At 36.7% G+C, this 17199-nt stretch overlaps 1 protein-coding gene across 1 annotated transcript; it reads left to right on the top strand.

The window, feature by feature from the left end:
- Positions 1-5291: 5291 nt before the first annotated feature.
- On the top strand, positions 5292-9672 carry LOC125481090 (RAC-alpha serine/threonine-protein kinase-like; the record flags this gene model as incomplete). The annotated part of the gene is made up of 4 exons (XM_048592224.1): positions 5292-5506; positions 7304-7391; positions 8092-8194; positions 8320-9672. Coding segments are annotated over 4 exons (486 nt in total), but the record flags the coding sequence as incomplete, so codon positions are not given.
- Between the last annotated feature and the right edge of the window lie 7527 nt (positions 9673-17199).

The raw sequence follows: 17199 nt of genomic DNA on the forward strand, positions 1-17199 counted from the left end.
GGGTGAGAGACACTTACCAGTGTGCCCAATCATAGAATCACTAGCTGAAACTTCTGAATGTGTTTAACTGCATATGTGTTCATTCTGAAGTTATTGCCAGTTTCAGAGAATCATTACAGCAAAGGCTGGCAGTTTAATCATTATTCCTACTCTAGAATCCAGACCTTTATAGTTTTAGCCCCTTATAAATTAATGGTGATAGAGGGATGTTTGGAATGCACTCTATCTATAATCAGCATTTAAAGTGAAACCTTCTATATTGCATTGTTTCAGAACATTCAAGTATGCAGCTTTTTAGGTAAATAATGGATCATTTCTACATCAAAATCATAACTGCAGTTTTCTTCACTTGTGTGTGATTTTCATCACCTCCAGACCAGATTACTGTAATATTCCCATCTTCCAGCCTTCCCCTTGATGAATTCCAACTTTTCAAAAATTGTACACTTGTATGTTTTGGATCAAGGTCTGTTTGCCCATCATCACTTTCCATGCAGACCTGTATTGATTCCCAGTTCTCCCATGTCTAGAATTTAAAATACTCCATTTCTCTGACATCAGGATGTTCTCCCTTACTTAACCTTATTAGTGCCCTGAATGGATTCAGCTGCCTTATTGCTGCTTACAGGAATTTTGTCCCTAAACCCTTCCATCTAACTTTCTTCCTTTAAGACTGCTTAAAATGCAATGTTTTGACTGGACTTTCAATCACCTTTGTTATCCCTTCATTTGTCAGCGTCTATTTTCTTTGATAATCCTTGGAACATTTTTCTATACTAAAATATAGTTTATGAATGCACGTCATACAAACAGAATGTTCAACATTTTTAAGGCAAAGATAAATATATTCTATTAACCAAGGGGATGGAAGATTATTGTGGACGTGCAGGAACGTCAAGTTGACATTAAAACTAGTAGGACCAAGTTCATATTTGAAACTCCAGATGATGCAGGCCTACTTGTTTAGCCTTTCCTCATAAGGCAATCCACCCATTCCAGACACTAGTCTAGTAAACTATTTCTGAACTACTTCCAACGCATCCTTCCATAAGTGCAGTGCCCAATACAGTACACAGTACTGGTCTCGCCAACACTCTGTATAACTGAAACATAACCTCCCCATTCTGGCATTCAATTCACTTCACAATAAAACATAACATTCTCTTAGCTTCCCTCGTGTTTGCTGTGCATTTATACTAATCTTCTGCAATTTATGCACTGGAACACAGAACTTTCTGCGTGTCAGAATTCTGCAACCTTTCACAATTTAGACAATATGCTTTTTCTTATTCTTTCTGTAAAAATGGACACTTTCGCACTTTTCTACAATATATTGCATTTGCCAGATCTTTGCCCAACACTTAGCCCATCGATATTCCTTTGTAAGCTCCTTACATCCTCTTCATAGTGCACTTTCGTGCTTATGTTTGGGCCATCAGCAAATTTAGCTTTGGTCCCTTCATCTAAATCATTTATATAAATTGTAAAATTTGAGGGCTCAGTGCTGACCCCTATGGCACACCACACGTGACATTATGCCACCTTCAAAAAGACTAATTTACTCCTACTCTGTGCTTCCTATAACTGGCCAATTTTCTAATCATGCCAATATATTACGCCCGACACCATGACCTTTTATTTTCTGCAATAACCTTTTGATGTAGTACCTTGTCAAATGCTTTCTGGAAATCAAAATACAATACATTCACTGGTTACCCTTTATCTACAGCATAAATTCAAATAACTCCAATAAATTAGTTAAGCATGATTGCCCTTTGGTAAAACTGTGTTGGCTCTGATTGCCTTGAACTTATTGAAGATCCCTGTTGCAATGTCATCATTGATCTTCATAGAATCCTACAGTGTGGAAGCAGGCTGTTCAGCCCATTGAGTCCACACTGACCCTCTGAAGAGCATGAAAAACATCCCACCCTCCCACTCCCTACCTCCACTGCCCTATCCCTGTAACCGTGCGTTTCCTATGGCTAATTCACCTCGGCTGTACATCTGTGGACACTATGGGCAATTTAGCATGGCCAGTCCACCTAACCTGCATATCTTCGGACTGTGGGAGGAAGCCCAAACAGACACTGGGAGAATGTACAAACTCCACACAAACAGTCGCCCAAGGCCGGAAGTGAACCCGGGTCCCTGGCGCTGTGAGGTTTTGTCCATGTAGCTTTGACTCCTTCTTTTCCTAGACATGGCTAATTGCTTTCAATTCCTGTATAAGTTTGTCCATGTCCCTTAAACAGAGTTAATGCTGCTTCTTTCATTTATGAAATGTTATTAAAGTTCTGAAGTTTACACTATCACATGCCCTTCAATTGCCCTTGTTTAAATTCAAAATAGTACTTTTGGACCCACGCTTCTTTTCTTTAAACTATATGTAAAATTCAAATATATTATGCTTGCTGCCACCGAGGGGTGCATTGAGTATGGACCAATAATTATTCCTATCTCATTGGTAAAAACTATAGCCTGCTGTGTGGTTGGTGCTGGTCTAAGAAATTGCCCTGAAAACTTACAATGAATTCTTCACTTAAACTGTTCCCATTTTTCTAGTCAATGTCAGTTAAAATCCCTCATGACAGTTGCTGTTCCCATTTGACAACTGCCCATTATTTCTTCCTTGATACCCTGTCCTACCATGTTAGGAGGGGGCTGTACACAACTCCCACAAGTGACCTCTTGCCTTTTATTATTCCTCATCAACTCAGACAGCTGCTGTATCCTGGTCTCTTGAAATTTACATCATCTCTCTCTATTGAGCTAATGTCATCTTTATTTAACAAAGCCACTTCTCCACGTTTTCCTAGCTACCTGTCTCTCCTAAATGTAACATACCCATTAATGTTTGGGTCCCAAACTAGGTCATCCTACAGCCACCTCTCCTTAATAATCACTAGATCATACATATTTATCTTAGTTTATTTTATTAGTTAATTTGTTTTGCAGCTTGGTTGACTGGATGGCTGGTTTGCAATGCAAAATGATGCCAACAGCACAAGTTCAATTCCTGTACTGACTGCGGTTACCATGAAGGCTCTGTTTTCTCAAGCTCACCCCTTACCTTAGGCATGGTTTAAGGTTAAACTACCAGCAGTCATTTCTCTCTAGTGAGAGAGAAGCCTATTGTCGGCTAGGACTTTACATTTGTTCTGAATGCTACCTGCTTTAACTATTTTCCTTTTATTTTTGTAACATTTATTTTTATTTGCTGGTTTGCTCTTAGAATTCTGTCCATCCCTGCCATTGTCTGTTTATCATTTCCCACATTAATTCCTTCCTCTGTTGCCTTTTCTCCACTCTTTATTTCACCACAACTTCCCAAATTTGAGCCCTTGCCCCACTACTTCGTCTAAAACCCACTCTACTTTCCTGGTTACACAGTTTGCAACAACACCTGTCCCAGTACAGTTCAGGTGTAGACTATGCCACCAGTACAGATCTCATTTTCCCCAGTATTGATACCAGTGCCCCATGAACAGGAATGCATTTCTCACACACCAGCCTTTCAGCCACATATTTATCCCTCTAACCTTGTTTACCTGATGCCAATTTGCATGTGGTTCAAGTAATAATCCACAAATTAACTTTGAGATTTTCCTTAATCTGATGCCAAGCTCCTCATACTGGCTATACAGAGCGACTTTCCAAGTTGTACAAATGTCATTGGTGCCCTCATGGAACACAACAACTGTATCCTCTCCCTCCACTGTATAGCCTTCTCCAGCCCAGAGCACATGTCCTGAAACCTAGCCCTAGCCTTAACTCTAATCCTAACCCCACTTGAATGGTTTCCTGTACCACGGTAACATGGTCTTTAGCTCATCCGTCCCATAGCCCCTGCCTTCATACAAACAACCTGAGAGAATCTCAAATCAGTTGGACAATTGCACAGGCTGATACTCCTGTCTTCTGGGTCCTCTTACCTGCCTTACTCTTCCTGTCCCTGGCCACTGACTTATCAGCACACCCTATGCTAAAAAGTGTGACAGCCTCCTGGTAAAAAAAAAAAAATTCAGGTAAAGTTCCCCCTCCCTGATGCACTGCAGTGATTGTGATTCTGCCTTCAGCTCTCATACTCTGAGGCAAAGCTGCTCAAACCTCAAACATTTAACACGTTTAAAGTTTGCCCTGGATGATATTCTTGAGCTACCACATGCTGCAACTTTGACATCCCAACTTGTACTGTCATTCTTAATGAATTTTCATTACTTATTTAGTTATACTATTCACTTATTTATATTGTGTTTTACGTGTTCTATTAACTTTATCACCAATATGTACACTATATTAAAACATGAGAATAGAACACACTTAAACCAGTTAACAAATACTCTCTCCTGGTGACTGTGTCAGATCTTGATCTGATGTTTAGGTTTGAGCTTCCTGCCTTCAAATCCTTTCTTTCCAATACCAGCCAATAAACTTGTAGACTTACTGTGATACTTCATGATCTTGAACATCTCTGTCACAAAAGTCTTTTTCATGTCTGGTGACATAGTTCTAAATTTCTTAAATCACACTTCATATTGGGAATCTTCACCAATGGTAATATGCAAGTGAATCGAAATTGCACTATTTAATTGATTTTGACAATCTTCCTATAATTCAGTGATGCAGTGCATACAGTTTTCTCCAATCTTATTTCTCAGCCAATGTGCACCCTGAATCTTTGATCCTGGTTATCTGCTCTCACCTGACAGCAGATCCAATGGACCTTATGTCCCCTCAGTTTGCTTCTGCGTCCATGTATGTTATTGCATTTTGCTGTACCTTTGAACATCTCCACATGTCTCATAATTCCCTTTCCATTTCCTGCCCAAACCGAGCCCTTATAAAGCACTTAAAGATAGTTGTAATATGAGAGGAGCTGTAGAAGTATAAAGTACCTAATATGAGGATGTTAAATGAACAATCAGGTTATTTTAGGGATGACAAAAAGGTTCATAATTTTTCATCAAATAGTGTTTTTACAAAGCCGTCATATTTGTTAATAAGCCATGGTACAAAGCTTCCCCAGTCATTGTACAATGGATGCAGATTGTTTATCTAGTTACCAACAATAGGTGCACTTGTAGCTAGTAGAGTAACTTACTGTTCATTGGTTGGCACTTCCTTCCTGGCCATGATGATGTGCCTCAAAGTGAGCAATTCTTATAAAAGCTGAAAATAATATATGAATTGTTCACACTTACAGCAATGTTTGATCTTTCAGATAACCTTACAACTAATCATATTTATTGCTATAATGTATACCACATGTTCATTTTCATGCATTTCAGGTTTTAGAGGATAATGACTATGGGCGCGCTGTAGACTGGTGGGGTTTTGGAGTTGTGATGTATGAAATGATGTGTGGCCGCCTTCCCTTCTACAATCAGGATCATGAAAAGCTGTTTGAACTCATTCTAATGGAAGAGATCAGATTTCCACGCACTTTGTCACCTGAAGCCAAATCTCTTCTTTCTGGGTTGTTGAAGAAAGATCCTAAACAAAGGTGTGTGTTGGCTTTCTCTGGGTTGTAGAAGGAATTTAATTACAAATAATTGCACCAGCAATGCTTGCAAGTCTGAGCAGTGTTTGAACACACTTAGAGGAGGCGAGCTGATACTATCAACGATAAAATGTAAATTTTAGTTTAGAAATTTGTACATTTTGCCAATACGTGATTTTGAAATTTCATCACCATATTTACCAGATAAGAATATCCTCTACCATTTTAACGTATGTTATCTATAGAACTAGGTTCGACTGGGGCAAGAAAGGTCATTTAGACCGAAGTCTCATTTGCCTGCTTAGGTGGATGTAAATTATCCTATTGCAAAGCCCAAAAAAGTGTGTAGTAGTTCTCGCCAACATTTGTGCTGGCAAACATTTTATCCTTCAGGCAGTATCACTGAAACAGATAATCTGACCAATTATATCATTGCTGTTTGTAGGACATTGGTGTCTGCAAATTGACATTACAAGTGACTACACTGGAGGGATTTTGGGCATCCTAATGATTATGAAATATGCTATGCTGCTTGCAATGTTTTTCTACTGAAAAACACACTAACATGTAAGATCCGGAAAGAGTTCATTGATTTGCCTTTGAAAGTCAGTGGCAATAAATTAACTTTGGCTAAATATTTGATAGAGTAGAAAACTATGATGTTTGAAATTATTTACCATTCACTTGCTTTGTAAAGAATTCCAGATCATAGCATTATATATATATATTCATGTTAACCAACTGTATATGTCGCTAATTACACCAACTGGTTTTGGTCAGTTCAGTGTATACCATTCATTTTCATATACAGATGCTGTTCCTGAAAAAAAAAACTTTCAGTAAATTTTTTAGTGTACTTGTGCTTTAAGTGGTTAATGAGGCAGAAATATCTCCAATTAGTACTTATTTTTTACAAAACCCATCTATTTTAGTTTTCTTTTTGTTCTTAGTTCTTCCACGATGCACATCATTCCCTGACCTGGCTGCTGACTTTGAACCACTTCAGTAGCATCGTGGTCCTGTTACACATACACATTCCCTGATACTGTTTTAACAGCTCAGCGTGGTGGAGTGATTTACCCAGTGATGATGCATGGGATTAGTTTTGCAAACTATTGAATGGCTATATTTGCTTTTGTGGAAATAAACTAAAGCTATCGCAGAATATTTGTCCACTTGGCTTGGTTTATGGCACTTATTGAGAGATTAAGCTGCATATCAGGATTTAAATACTCAATTTCAGTTAACATTTCGATGTAGCACAGAAGATAACTGTGCTTTGAGAAGTGTTACACTTGAGACACAAGTTATTAAACTGAAATCCAACGTATAAAAATAGATAGATTTTCAATGATGGATTTTAAATATGAGCAGAGGCACCCAGTATCCCAGCTGATTTTTTCCCCCTCTGTTAATTGATACAAAACAAAGCAGAAGACTAGTCATTCATCTCTATTATCTCGGGATAATATTGCTAATCTGTTTGCTTATGGTCATTAAACTTCAATTGAAGTAATTAATTGTAAGAAGTGACATGAGATGTACAATGTAATTGTGATTTCATGATATGTTGGAAGTTGGCATTGTTGAATCTGTGAGACTTTAACCGGGTAGATCTAATTTACAACAAAATAAGTTAAATTTATACCAAGCCAAATACTGTTTTCTTTCATGTATGTGCATTTTTGAATATTATTTGCCTTGGAATAATTTTGTTTCCTTATGCCTGTGTAATGTGTATTGAGACCTTTTTTTTGTTGAAAGCATTAGGTAAATGCGAGTTGTTATATTTCTGACTAGGTTGGGTGGTGGCTATGATGATGCAAAGGAAATAATGCAAGACAAATTCTTTTCTGGAATTGAGTGGCAAGATGTCTATCAGAAAAAGGTAATGAAATATATTTAAAATGGTCTAGCCATTCAGTTTGTACTGCAAGTGCATAACTTACTGAACAAAATGGGTCTGAATATATTCATTTATGGAGAGGCTTAATTTGCACTGGATTGGTCTTTCAATGCTGCATTTAAAACTGTAGTATGCAGGAATCGCAGATATAAATGCTGCATCCTGTCAATGACCCCAGCGCACTATTATGTGTAATCCTCCTGTTTTTTCTGTTGTCCAATAATTTTTTATACCTCTTCCAGTTGTTGGCTACTTTGGTCTCACTGCACACCATAATTTAATGCATCATGGGGGAAGGTTTGATTAGGGAGGTTGGCAAGTTGGTTAAGGTATCACTCTAAACCACCTTGTTACTGTAGGGGTATTCTTCATAGGTTGGAGCTGATCTACACTGTTGAGTAAAGCATAAAGCTTTACATATGGCAGTGCTGTGCCTGAACAAGGAATGCTGAAAACAGTTTCTTGAAATGGAAGGTATTCCACTTGCCAAAACCAACATTCCTAATATTGTAAAATGTGAAAAACAGGAAGTCAGTGATGTATTTAATAAATCCACTTTCTGTGTTTCCATGGCACTGCCATATGACCAAATTATCACTTTTTAATCCAGCATTAACTTCAATTTGAGAATTTTTTTATGACGCAAACCCAATGAAATAATGACATTTTATACATTCAACAGCTTATTCCACCATTTAAGCCTCAAGTGACATCTGAGATGGACACAAGATATTTTGATGAAGAATTTACTGCACAAACAATAACAATCACTCCACCTGATCGAGGTACTATGCATTACATTTTTGTTAATAGCCCATTCCATTGTATGTGTTGTTCGAAAATAATTTAGTCAAACTTTTGAAAATGTAGCACTTGTCTGCTATATTGATAAGGCTCTTGTGTTGAACAGATGGCAGCATGGAATCCATAGACAATGAGAGAAGACCACACTTTCCCCAGTTTTCTTACTCAGCCAGTGGAAGGGACTGAACTCAACCACCTTAAAAATGAATAAAGGAAATCGGATCAAATTTTTAAGGACTTATAATAAGGAATGAGTACAAGAGGTCATCAGTATAAACTGGTTGGTCTGTAGATAATTTGGACAGCAATGTTTGCTGTTTCAACAAAATCTTCATTTGTGATATGTTGGAAAATGAGCTACTTCTTAAACTGAAGTATTGTTTCTTTGTGCACTGACCTAATTTCAAATGAGTAGTTATGAGGACATACATTTGGGATAAATAGGCACCATTCTGATTGACAGAACAGTGGAAACTGATATTTTGAATGGAACACCCCCTTTATTATCGCTACATATTTATGGACTTCATTAAATGTACCCAACTGATCAGATAGATTTAAAATTCTATTTCAGTAATTGGTTCTTTGTAAGATATTTTCAAATCTATAAAATAGGTAATGATCAATCCAATCTATTGATAACGTATATAAGATCTGATTAAGATAATAGTGCAAAAAGTAAACCTCTCCAGTCACAGATGGCTCATTATGTATTACTGGTCCAGCATACAGTACTGTAAAGGTGAAATGTACTCTGGAGTCCAACCAGAGCTTCTGCCACAATTTGTTTACCTTTCTACAATGTGTAAACATCAGATTGCCTCAGTGAGGCACAATAATATCTTCAGCAGCAGGAACTTTGCTGCAGTCTATGAGGAAAAATTGAAATCTACAACAATTGTTTGCATTTCAGTGTCAAGCTTCATACTAACTGAAATACACTCCACATATTACCTTGTTTATATGTAATATACATGCCATTTCTTTGATACTTCCTGGGCATCTTTGGATGTTACTTTCACAGTTTGCTAATATTATTTATCAGTTTAAAAAAAATTAAATCAATTATGTCAATACCACATTTAGTAACTTAATGTTTAATAGTGAATGTTAAGGAATATTTGTTTCCCCATTTGTGGTTTGTTTCTGTATCTTATTGTCCTAAATGGAGCAGAAAAATATCTATCATACTGTATTCAAATGATAATGAATCAGTTCAGTCATCAGTTACATTCCATTGAGATTGTTCACATCATTCTAGCTCAATTGAAACATCTAGATGGAAATTGCAGGATTGAACTAGCACCCAATGCACTATTTGTGGAGTGAATATTCTATAAATGACTGTGTTTTAAATACTCAGTAGTTCCTGCTTTCCATTTGGCATTTGGTGGATCAAGGATAACTATTTAATTAGGTACTGGTAAACAAAACCAGTTACCACTATTTTGTACCCTGTATGGTAGTATTTTTACATATCTATTGTAAAAATTTACTTCAAATATAAATAAATAAGAGATATAACATCTAAAGCCTATAATCATTGAATATTATGCATTGATTATGCATCTTATTTTAGCATTGAGGCAAAAAATTTGCTGTTTTGACAAAATCTATTCATCCTCAGAATGGCAGGCGGTTACTAGAGGATGTTACATTTGGATCAGTGCTAGGGCCCCGTTGTTCACAATCTGTATTTGTGGGGATTATTTATGATGTTTCCCAATGTTCTGATGATACAAAGCTAGGATGGAACATCAGTTATGAGGAGATGGCAGGAGGCAGGATTTGAACAGGGTAAGTGAATGGGCAATGACATGACAGTTGAAGTATTATGTTGTCACAACACAATTAAAATATGGACTTTGAGTTTTCAACTTCCATCATCTGATTTTAATAATTGAGGCCTTCATGGACTAAAATGGTTTTAAAAAGGAAGGAAAATTAACCTAGAATAACCTGGAGCATAAATACATCAACCGAAAAATGTGCACCATAGGTTAGCAAGCATTAAAAAAAATACATAAATTAAGCACCAGGCTTTATTCCTAGAGGGGTAGAATTGAAAAGTAGAGGAGTTATGCTAAATCAAATCAAGCTTTGGATAGATCACGTGTAAGACTACAGCATACAGTTCTGGTTTCCATATTGCATAAAACAATCATTGAGGCACTAGTGTGCAGGGGAAATTAACAAAGAATGCTGAAAGTATGTGGGTATACATATCAGCAAAGGCTGCGAATAAAGTCAGGAGTGACCTGTAGGAAGTCTTTAAAATTATGAAAAGTTTTAATGGAGTTGATATGGAATGAGTGTTTCCACTTTGAGAGAAGAGCATAACTAGACGACATCAATGTAAGACTGTGCCACAGGGAGTGACTGAAACAAACATTGCATTTATGGAGGAGCTAGCCAACATAAGAGAGAAGGGAATAGAGGGTTACAATGGTCGATATAGATAAGAAAAGATGGAAGATGACTTGAGCAGAGCATAAATGCTAACACAGACTGGTAGGGCTGAATGGCCTGCTTTTGTCCAGTATAGTTTAGTATTTTTATGTCCAGATATCGTAATCTTTTGTGTGTACTTGGATCTGAAACAACTTCAAAAACAATGTCCCTCATTATTCCATGGGTTAAATATCCCTTTCCTCAGGTTCTCCAATCAAACTTTCATTAATTAAATCTTTGAAATCATCTCTCGTTGTAAGTAAATGCATGTTACATATTTTTGTGAGAAACAGGCTAACCTGCACCATGTGGCAGTGTAGCCATCAATGGTTGGCACTTAATTCAAGTCCAGGTGGTATGACAGACAGGCTGTATTCTTCCTAGTTGTTAGAATGTGACATCTGTTAAGTACTTGTTACTTGTAGTGAAAATTCAAACCATTTTATATTGATCCTGAGTATGAAAAAGGATTCAACTTGAACAATTTTACAGTAGAACAGAATGCTTTGTATTCCATTTAAGTGCTTGGCCACGTACTTCGTTACAATGTGCCTTCTTTGTAGCAAAATTAATGCATTTTTTTTGTGTTTGCCCAGATTTCTTTGAAAAAGAACAATATTTTATTACATTAGGAAAGAAACATGTCTTTAAATATTTTAATCATTGCTAGGGTCACATTCATAAGGTGAAGAATCTTAGAATACATCTAAGTTCCCTGCATTTAACTGCCTTTCTTTAACTTAGTCCTTCTCTTCGTCCCTTTCCCAATTATTACCTAGGATCAACATTTCCTTGTGCTAATCTTGTGCCCTTACTCCGACCTAAAATTTACTGCAGATTGCAATAGCTATGTTTTTATTCAGTTAGTCTGCAACACAATATTACACACCAACGATCATAGCTGACTTTGTTAATAGGCAGATCTATGATGTTAAGTACTTGTAGAAAGATTCTCTAATAACTTTCACATAAGATACATCTTGATAGCTAATTGAGTTTAGATAATCAACAGAATAGTATATAAGTTAGGTAAAATGCCAGGCACAAATTCTGATCTGTACTGAATTAACTGACATTACTTTGAATAGAAGTTGAGCCATGACAATTTGCTTCATTACTTTCCACATCTGATATTTAAAGCTTGTTGCTTGACTAAAGATTTAATTGGGCCTAACTGGAATGTGCTTTTTGACTGAAGTCTTTGAAGAAGGGTTATAAATAAATAGTCACTTGGCTGAAGTACTAGAAGCTGGGTAGAATCCTACATCATTAATACAGGGAATGGTCATCACTTTCTAGAGCTTTAACTTCCATACTATTTTTCTTAAACCACATGCTCTTTCCTGATGTAATTTGCAGGGTAGGTCATTTTGGACTGAGATGAGGATAATTTTCTTCACGGAGGTGGTGAACCCAAGGAATTCCCTACCATAACAGACTGTACAGGCCAAGTTACTGAATATGTTTAAGAAAGTAATAGATGTCTAGACATGCATGGGAAGAAAGCAGGAGTATGGTACTGAGATAGAGGATCAGGCATGATCATACTGAATAGTGAAGGCTCAGTGAGTTTGAATGGAGTATTCCTGCACATATTTTTAGTGTTTCTCTGTGGAATTCATAATCAGACCTGTGAAACATGTATCTGACTTGCTCATAATCTAAGTAGAATTTTGTGAAAAGGTCACAGCAATGTTAAGGTAAGACTATTTTGGTTACTTTTAATTTTGGGTTAGCCTGCATAAGAGGCTATTTATGCTCGTACTTTTGCCTTGCTTACTATCTCAGTCAGTACCCATGGTTTAGGAGACAGAGGTAAATTTTATTAATGAGTGAAAGGAGAGATGAGAAATAGTTTTGTGCAACAATTTAGGAATTAGAATGCGCTGCAAAGGAGGTGGTGAGGCAGGCTTTTTTTTTTTGAAAATGGTATTGGATAAATATTTGAAAAGGATAAAATTGCAAGCTTCTATGGAAAAAGCAGACAAGAGGAACTAACAGGATTGTGCTCTCAGTAAAGGTATAAGGAATCAAATAACTACGCCACCCCTGAATACCTGCAATAGACATGAAGCATAAGGTTGGCACATCCTGTGACTGTAATGGCCAGTTGCACTGTTACAGGCGCAAGACCATGCAGATATTTTGAGATGCCTCTATGAAGCACCAACAAAGTAAAGACTTATTGCACCTCATCCAACCCCATCTCAGGGATCATCAAAAGGATTGGGGACTGGCTGCTCTTTTACTTACCTGCAGATTTCTAATGAATCATAGAATCCCTACAGTGTGGAAACAGGCCCTTTGGCTCAACGAGTCCACACCGAACCTCAAAGCATCCCACCCAGACCCACCCCACTATAACCCACCTAATCTACACATTCCTGAACACTGTGGGCAATTTAGCATGGACAATTCACCTAGCATGCACATCTTTGGACTGTGGGAGGAAACTGGAGCAACTGGAGGAAACCCACGCAGACACGAGGAGAATGTGCAAACTCCACACAGACAGTCGCCCAAGGGTGGAATCGAACCCGGGTCCCTGGCACTGTGAGGTGGCATTGCTAACCACTGAGCCACCGTGCTAATATTAACTTGAATTTCCTAATCCTTTACTTTTACATTTTATTTATATTTCATGTTTTGAAATGCCATCAATCAACTCTTCAATCTCTTCTAGATTTCCCAAAGCTAGAAGAACTTTTTATCTCTAACGTTTCTGATGGTTCAATCTAGCCTTTACATTTTCCAAGGATTTTCTGCTCTCTATCTAATTGAGGTGGAAAACTGGGTGCAAAGAGCAGACTTCCATTTTGATCAGGTTTGAACCTGTTTCAAACTGTGCCAACACCAGAAGTTATTGGGTCATGTTTCTGTACCTTTGTTGTAGTAGACTGAAAATTGCACATTGAGATGCCAATACTGATGATTGGCAGACTTTAAATGAAATATTAAATATAGTTACTTTCTGATGCAGTTCTGAGGGTCACTTGACTCAAAACATTAAATCTGCTCTCTCTCTACAGATGCTGCCGGACCTGCTGAGCTTTTCCAGCAATTTCTGCTTTTTGTTTCTTATTTTCTGATGATTGTGATTACATTCATTGGACATCTTAGAAGGAAGACAAACTGATCTTAGAAGGAAGACAAATGTTTTGAAACCAATATTTGACTATATGTTTTTATGGAACCAAATTTTATTGTATATAACAAGTGTTTTACTTTTTTTGAGGGTGGGGGAACATTACATTAGCCCCAAAATAGCTATGTAACTTGGATATCAAGAAAATCTAAAGCTGAATCTGAATGGTTGTTGTGCCCATAACAGCATTTCACCATCTGGTGCACATATAGCCTTCCAGTCTGAAACTGGCATTTGAACAGCAGGCTTAGAAGTTTGACAATTCACCTTACATAGGGATCCAGCTTCATTTCCCACCATAATTCAAACCTGGAACCCCACAGCAGGAAAAGAAAACATGAAATAACCCAAAGCCACCTGTGCTCACATGAATAATTTAGTAATGTCGAACTATGAACAAATTCAATGCATTCTTTTAAAAAAATAAATTTCTTACTTTCCACAAAAACAATGTTTTAAGCTTATATAAACAAATTGAAAATTAATTCATGGTAGTCATTTTGTAGGCAAGAATTTCTGACTAATATTCTACTTTGGATGGAAAAGTTCTATAGTAGCTGATAGGCTCTTGTCATTAGCCACTTACACTATATGGTTGTACATAAAATATCAGTCAATCTTTGTCCTCAATTGATGGGATGCAGTTATTAGACTGGGGAAACCATTGGTTGCAATTGACTGACTAGTCAGAACCTCTTCAGTATCCTACTGTGATTGAGTGATGCATAGGTCCACTTTGGTCAAAAGGTCGAGGCCTTTGGACTGCATGCTGTGCTATACTGAATCAAAACTGCCACAGAGAATGTACTGGGGACCAGCCATGTTCTTTTGCCCTATCCAGAAACACAAAATACTTCATGAGTCTAGACGTGATTAGAAACTCTGCATAAAAGCAGTTGTGAATGACTGACAGATTGAATCATTCTTTGTTTTGCAGAAGTAGGAACATGTGTCAGCTGTCGCAGCATCTGCCCTCAGTAGATGTGATTGGCTTGAACCCTGAAGCAACAGATTGCAAATCCTAATTCTAAAAATCCTTGACTTTTATAAGAAAGGGGTAACTTTTAATAAAAAGAACAAACTACCATTTCATATAACTGCAGAAACTTAAAGCTAAGCTGCAAAGAACAATTATTTAACTGTCTTGTGAATTTTTCACCAAAAGTTTACATCTGTATCAACACAATAGTTTGCTTCATAATAATGTGCTGGCTTTTAGGGGAATAAAGAACTCATAGAAGTTTTGTTTCCCATTTTATGGTCAGATATAAAAGAAAGTGTTAGCTATCTACTTCAAACATTTTTTATTTTTGAAATGTGCAAACATGAACAAAAGAATGAATTATTTAACATTAACTGATTATCTTATTAAATCCAGGGTTTAAAATGAGTCCTTTAATATACTGAATTCAGATATCATTAACAGTTCAAAACCATTTAAAGTGGAACATCCTTATAAAAGAAAAATTATTTACTTTGAAAGTGAAAACATTACATTAAGTTTAAAACAGATATTTTTGTAATTTTAATTTATAGTGATAATAGCTAGCTACCTGTATTTAAACTTTTCTATCTTTTGCATGTTCAAGTAGTTTCAGTGCCTGGAAGACATTATATATCAACATAACTAGATTTTCAACAATTTATTACTTGTGTCTTGTCTAAGGAATTCACTTGAAAATGATACGAACTATATCACTCTACACTCTGACAGTGAAACTGGATTCCTATGTTGATTTGAAATTTATTTTGAATTCCCAGTGTATATCATGCAATGGGGAAATAGAACTCTTTGTGGCCTATAGATGAGAAAGAGGCAGCTTTATCTCCTATCATAGCCAGACATGGTAGTACAAAGCAGGGCAGAGAGTTAAAAAGATTGTGAAGAAATGCCAAAATGTAAAACAAAGTAATTTAGTAAAAAAATGCATCTATAGGATTTATTTGAGTGTGATCATGGTAAAGTGCTAAAATTTGCTAGGGTTTTGTGCAGCTTATGATTGTAAAAGTACAGGAACACATCCATTGTATGAAACACTGTTTCTTTTGTCAAGATACATGTTCAATAGGTATTAACATTAATAATCATTCATATGGTATTATTGCTCAACTATTAATCCTGAAACTCCAGTCCTAGTTCCAGTCCTGCCATGGCAGATGGTGGGATTTAAATTCAATAAAGAATCTGGAATTAAGAGTCTAATGATGACTATTTTGGGCGGTTAGGGATGGGCAGAGATGCCCTCATCCTGTGAGTAAATAAAACTCCAATAATATTCTCACAGGTAATTCAAAACAGAACTTTTCTTTGTAAAAAAAAAAAAAGCAAGAAAAAAGTTACGTTTTCCAAATTGCTTACGAACAGATTTACTTTAAAATAATTTCCTACTTGTTTTATATATATATAAAACTGCATGCACTATTCAATACTGCTTTGCAAACATTTTCTTGAGATTCTCATTTAGAATAGGAGATATTTTCAGGTTCCATTTTGCAAACTTTCAAAATCTTTATTCAGGTTGACAACTTGTAATTCTATCACAGATTTAACATATTAAGAACGTGTTGAGTACTTTGCAAGAATACAAATTCAATGCATACAAATTTTAATATATGCAACACAAATGTTGGATCAGGTGATCAAAAGCTTTGGTGGTGGAGGTAAGCAGACTTGAGGATGGAAATAGTCAGAAGATCAGTTCAGGGCCAAATAGAATACCAAAGCTGCCAGCAGTTTGGTCCAGTTTCTCACACATGCTGTAAGATGGAGCCTGTAGTTGAAGAAGAGAGCTTGTGGTCTTTTGTGCATGTATGAGAGTCATAAATGAAGAATGTCCTGGTTACATGAACAGTTGTTGTGTACTTTTAAACTGCAGGAAAGTGTATTATGTGGGAATATAATATTTGCCATCAATTACTTACAGCTGATTAACACTAGAACATGATTAAATTACATGTAGGAAGAGAGAAGAAAAAAGTTACTTTAACGGTTAGTAAATAAATTCAGAACATCACCTGTAAGGTAACAGCTTACTGTCATTCCTAAAAAAAGGTTATTTACATTTGACCTGTATCTTCAAATACTTCCTGGAAGTAAAACACTGACGAACAGCCATTTGGTTTATAGATAACACAGTGTAGAGCTGGAGGAACACAACAGGCCAGGCAGCATTACAGGAAGAGGAAAATTGGCATTTTGGGTCAGGACCCTTCTTCAGAAATGGGATTTCAGCTTTCCTGCTCCTCTGATGGTGCCTGGCCTGCTGTGTTCATCCACCTCCCCACTTATCTGACTCCAGTATTGGCAGTTCTTACTATCTCACCATTTGGTTTATGCTCTTCAGATCCATTCTTGGCATTGAATGTTTTTTTTTCAAACCAAATAGGATT

This window comes from Rhincodon typus, unplaced genomic scaffold (genome assembly GCF_021869965.1).
Source record: "Rhincodon typus isolate 14 unplaced genomic scaffold, sRhiTyp1.1 hic_rhity00000837, whole genome shotgun sequence".
NCBI lineage: Eukaryota > Metazoa > Chordata > Chondrichthyes > Orectolobiformes > Rhincodontidae > Rhincodon > Rhincodon typus.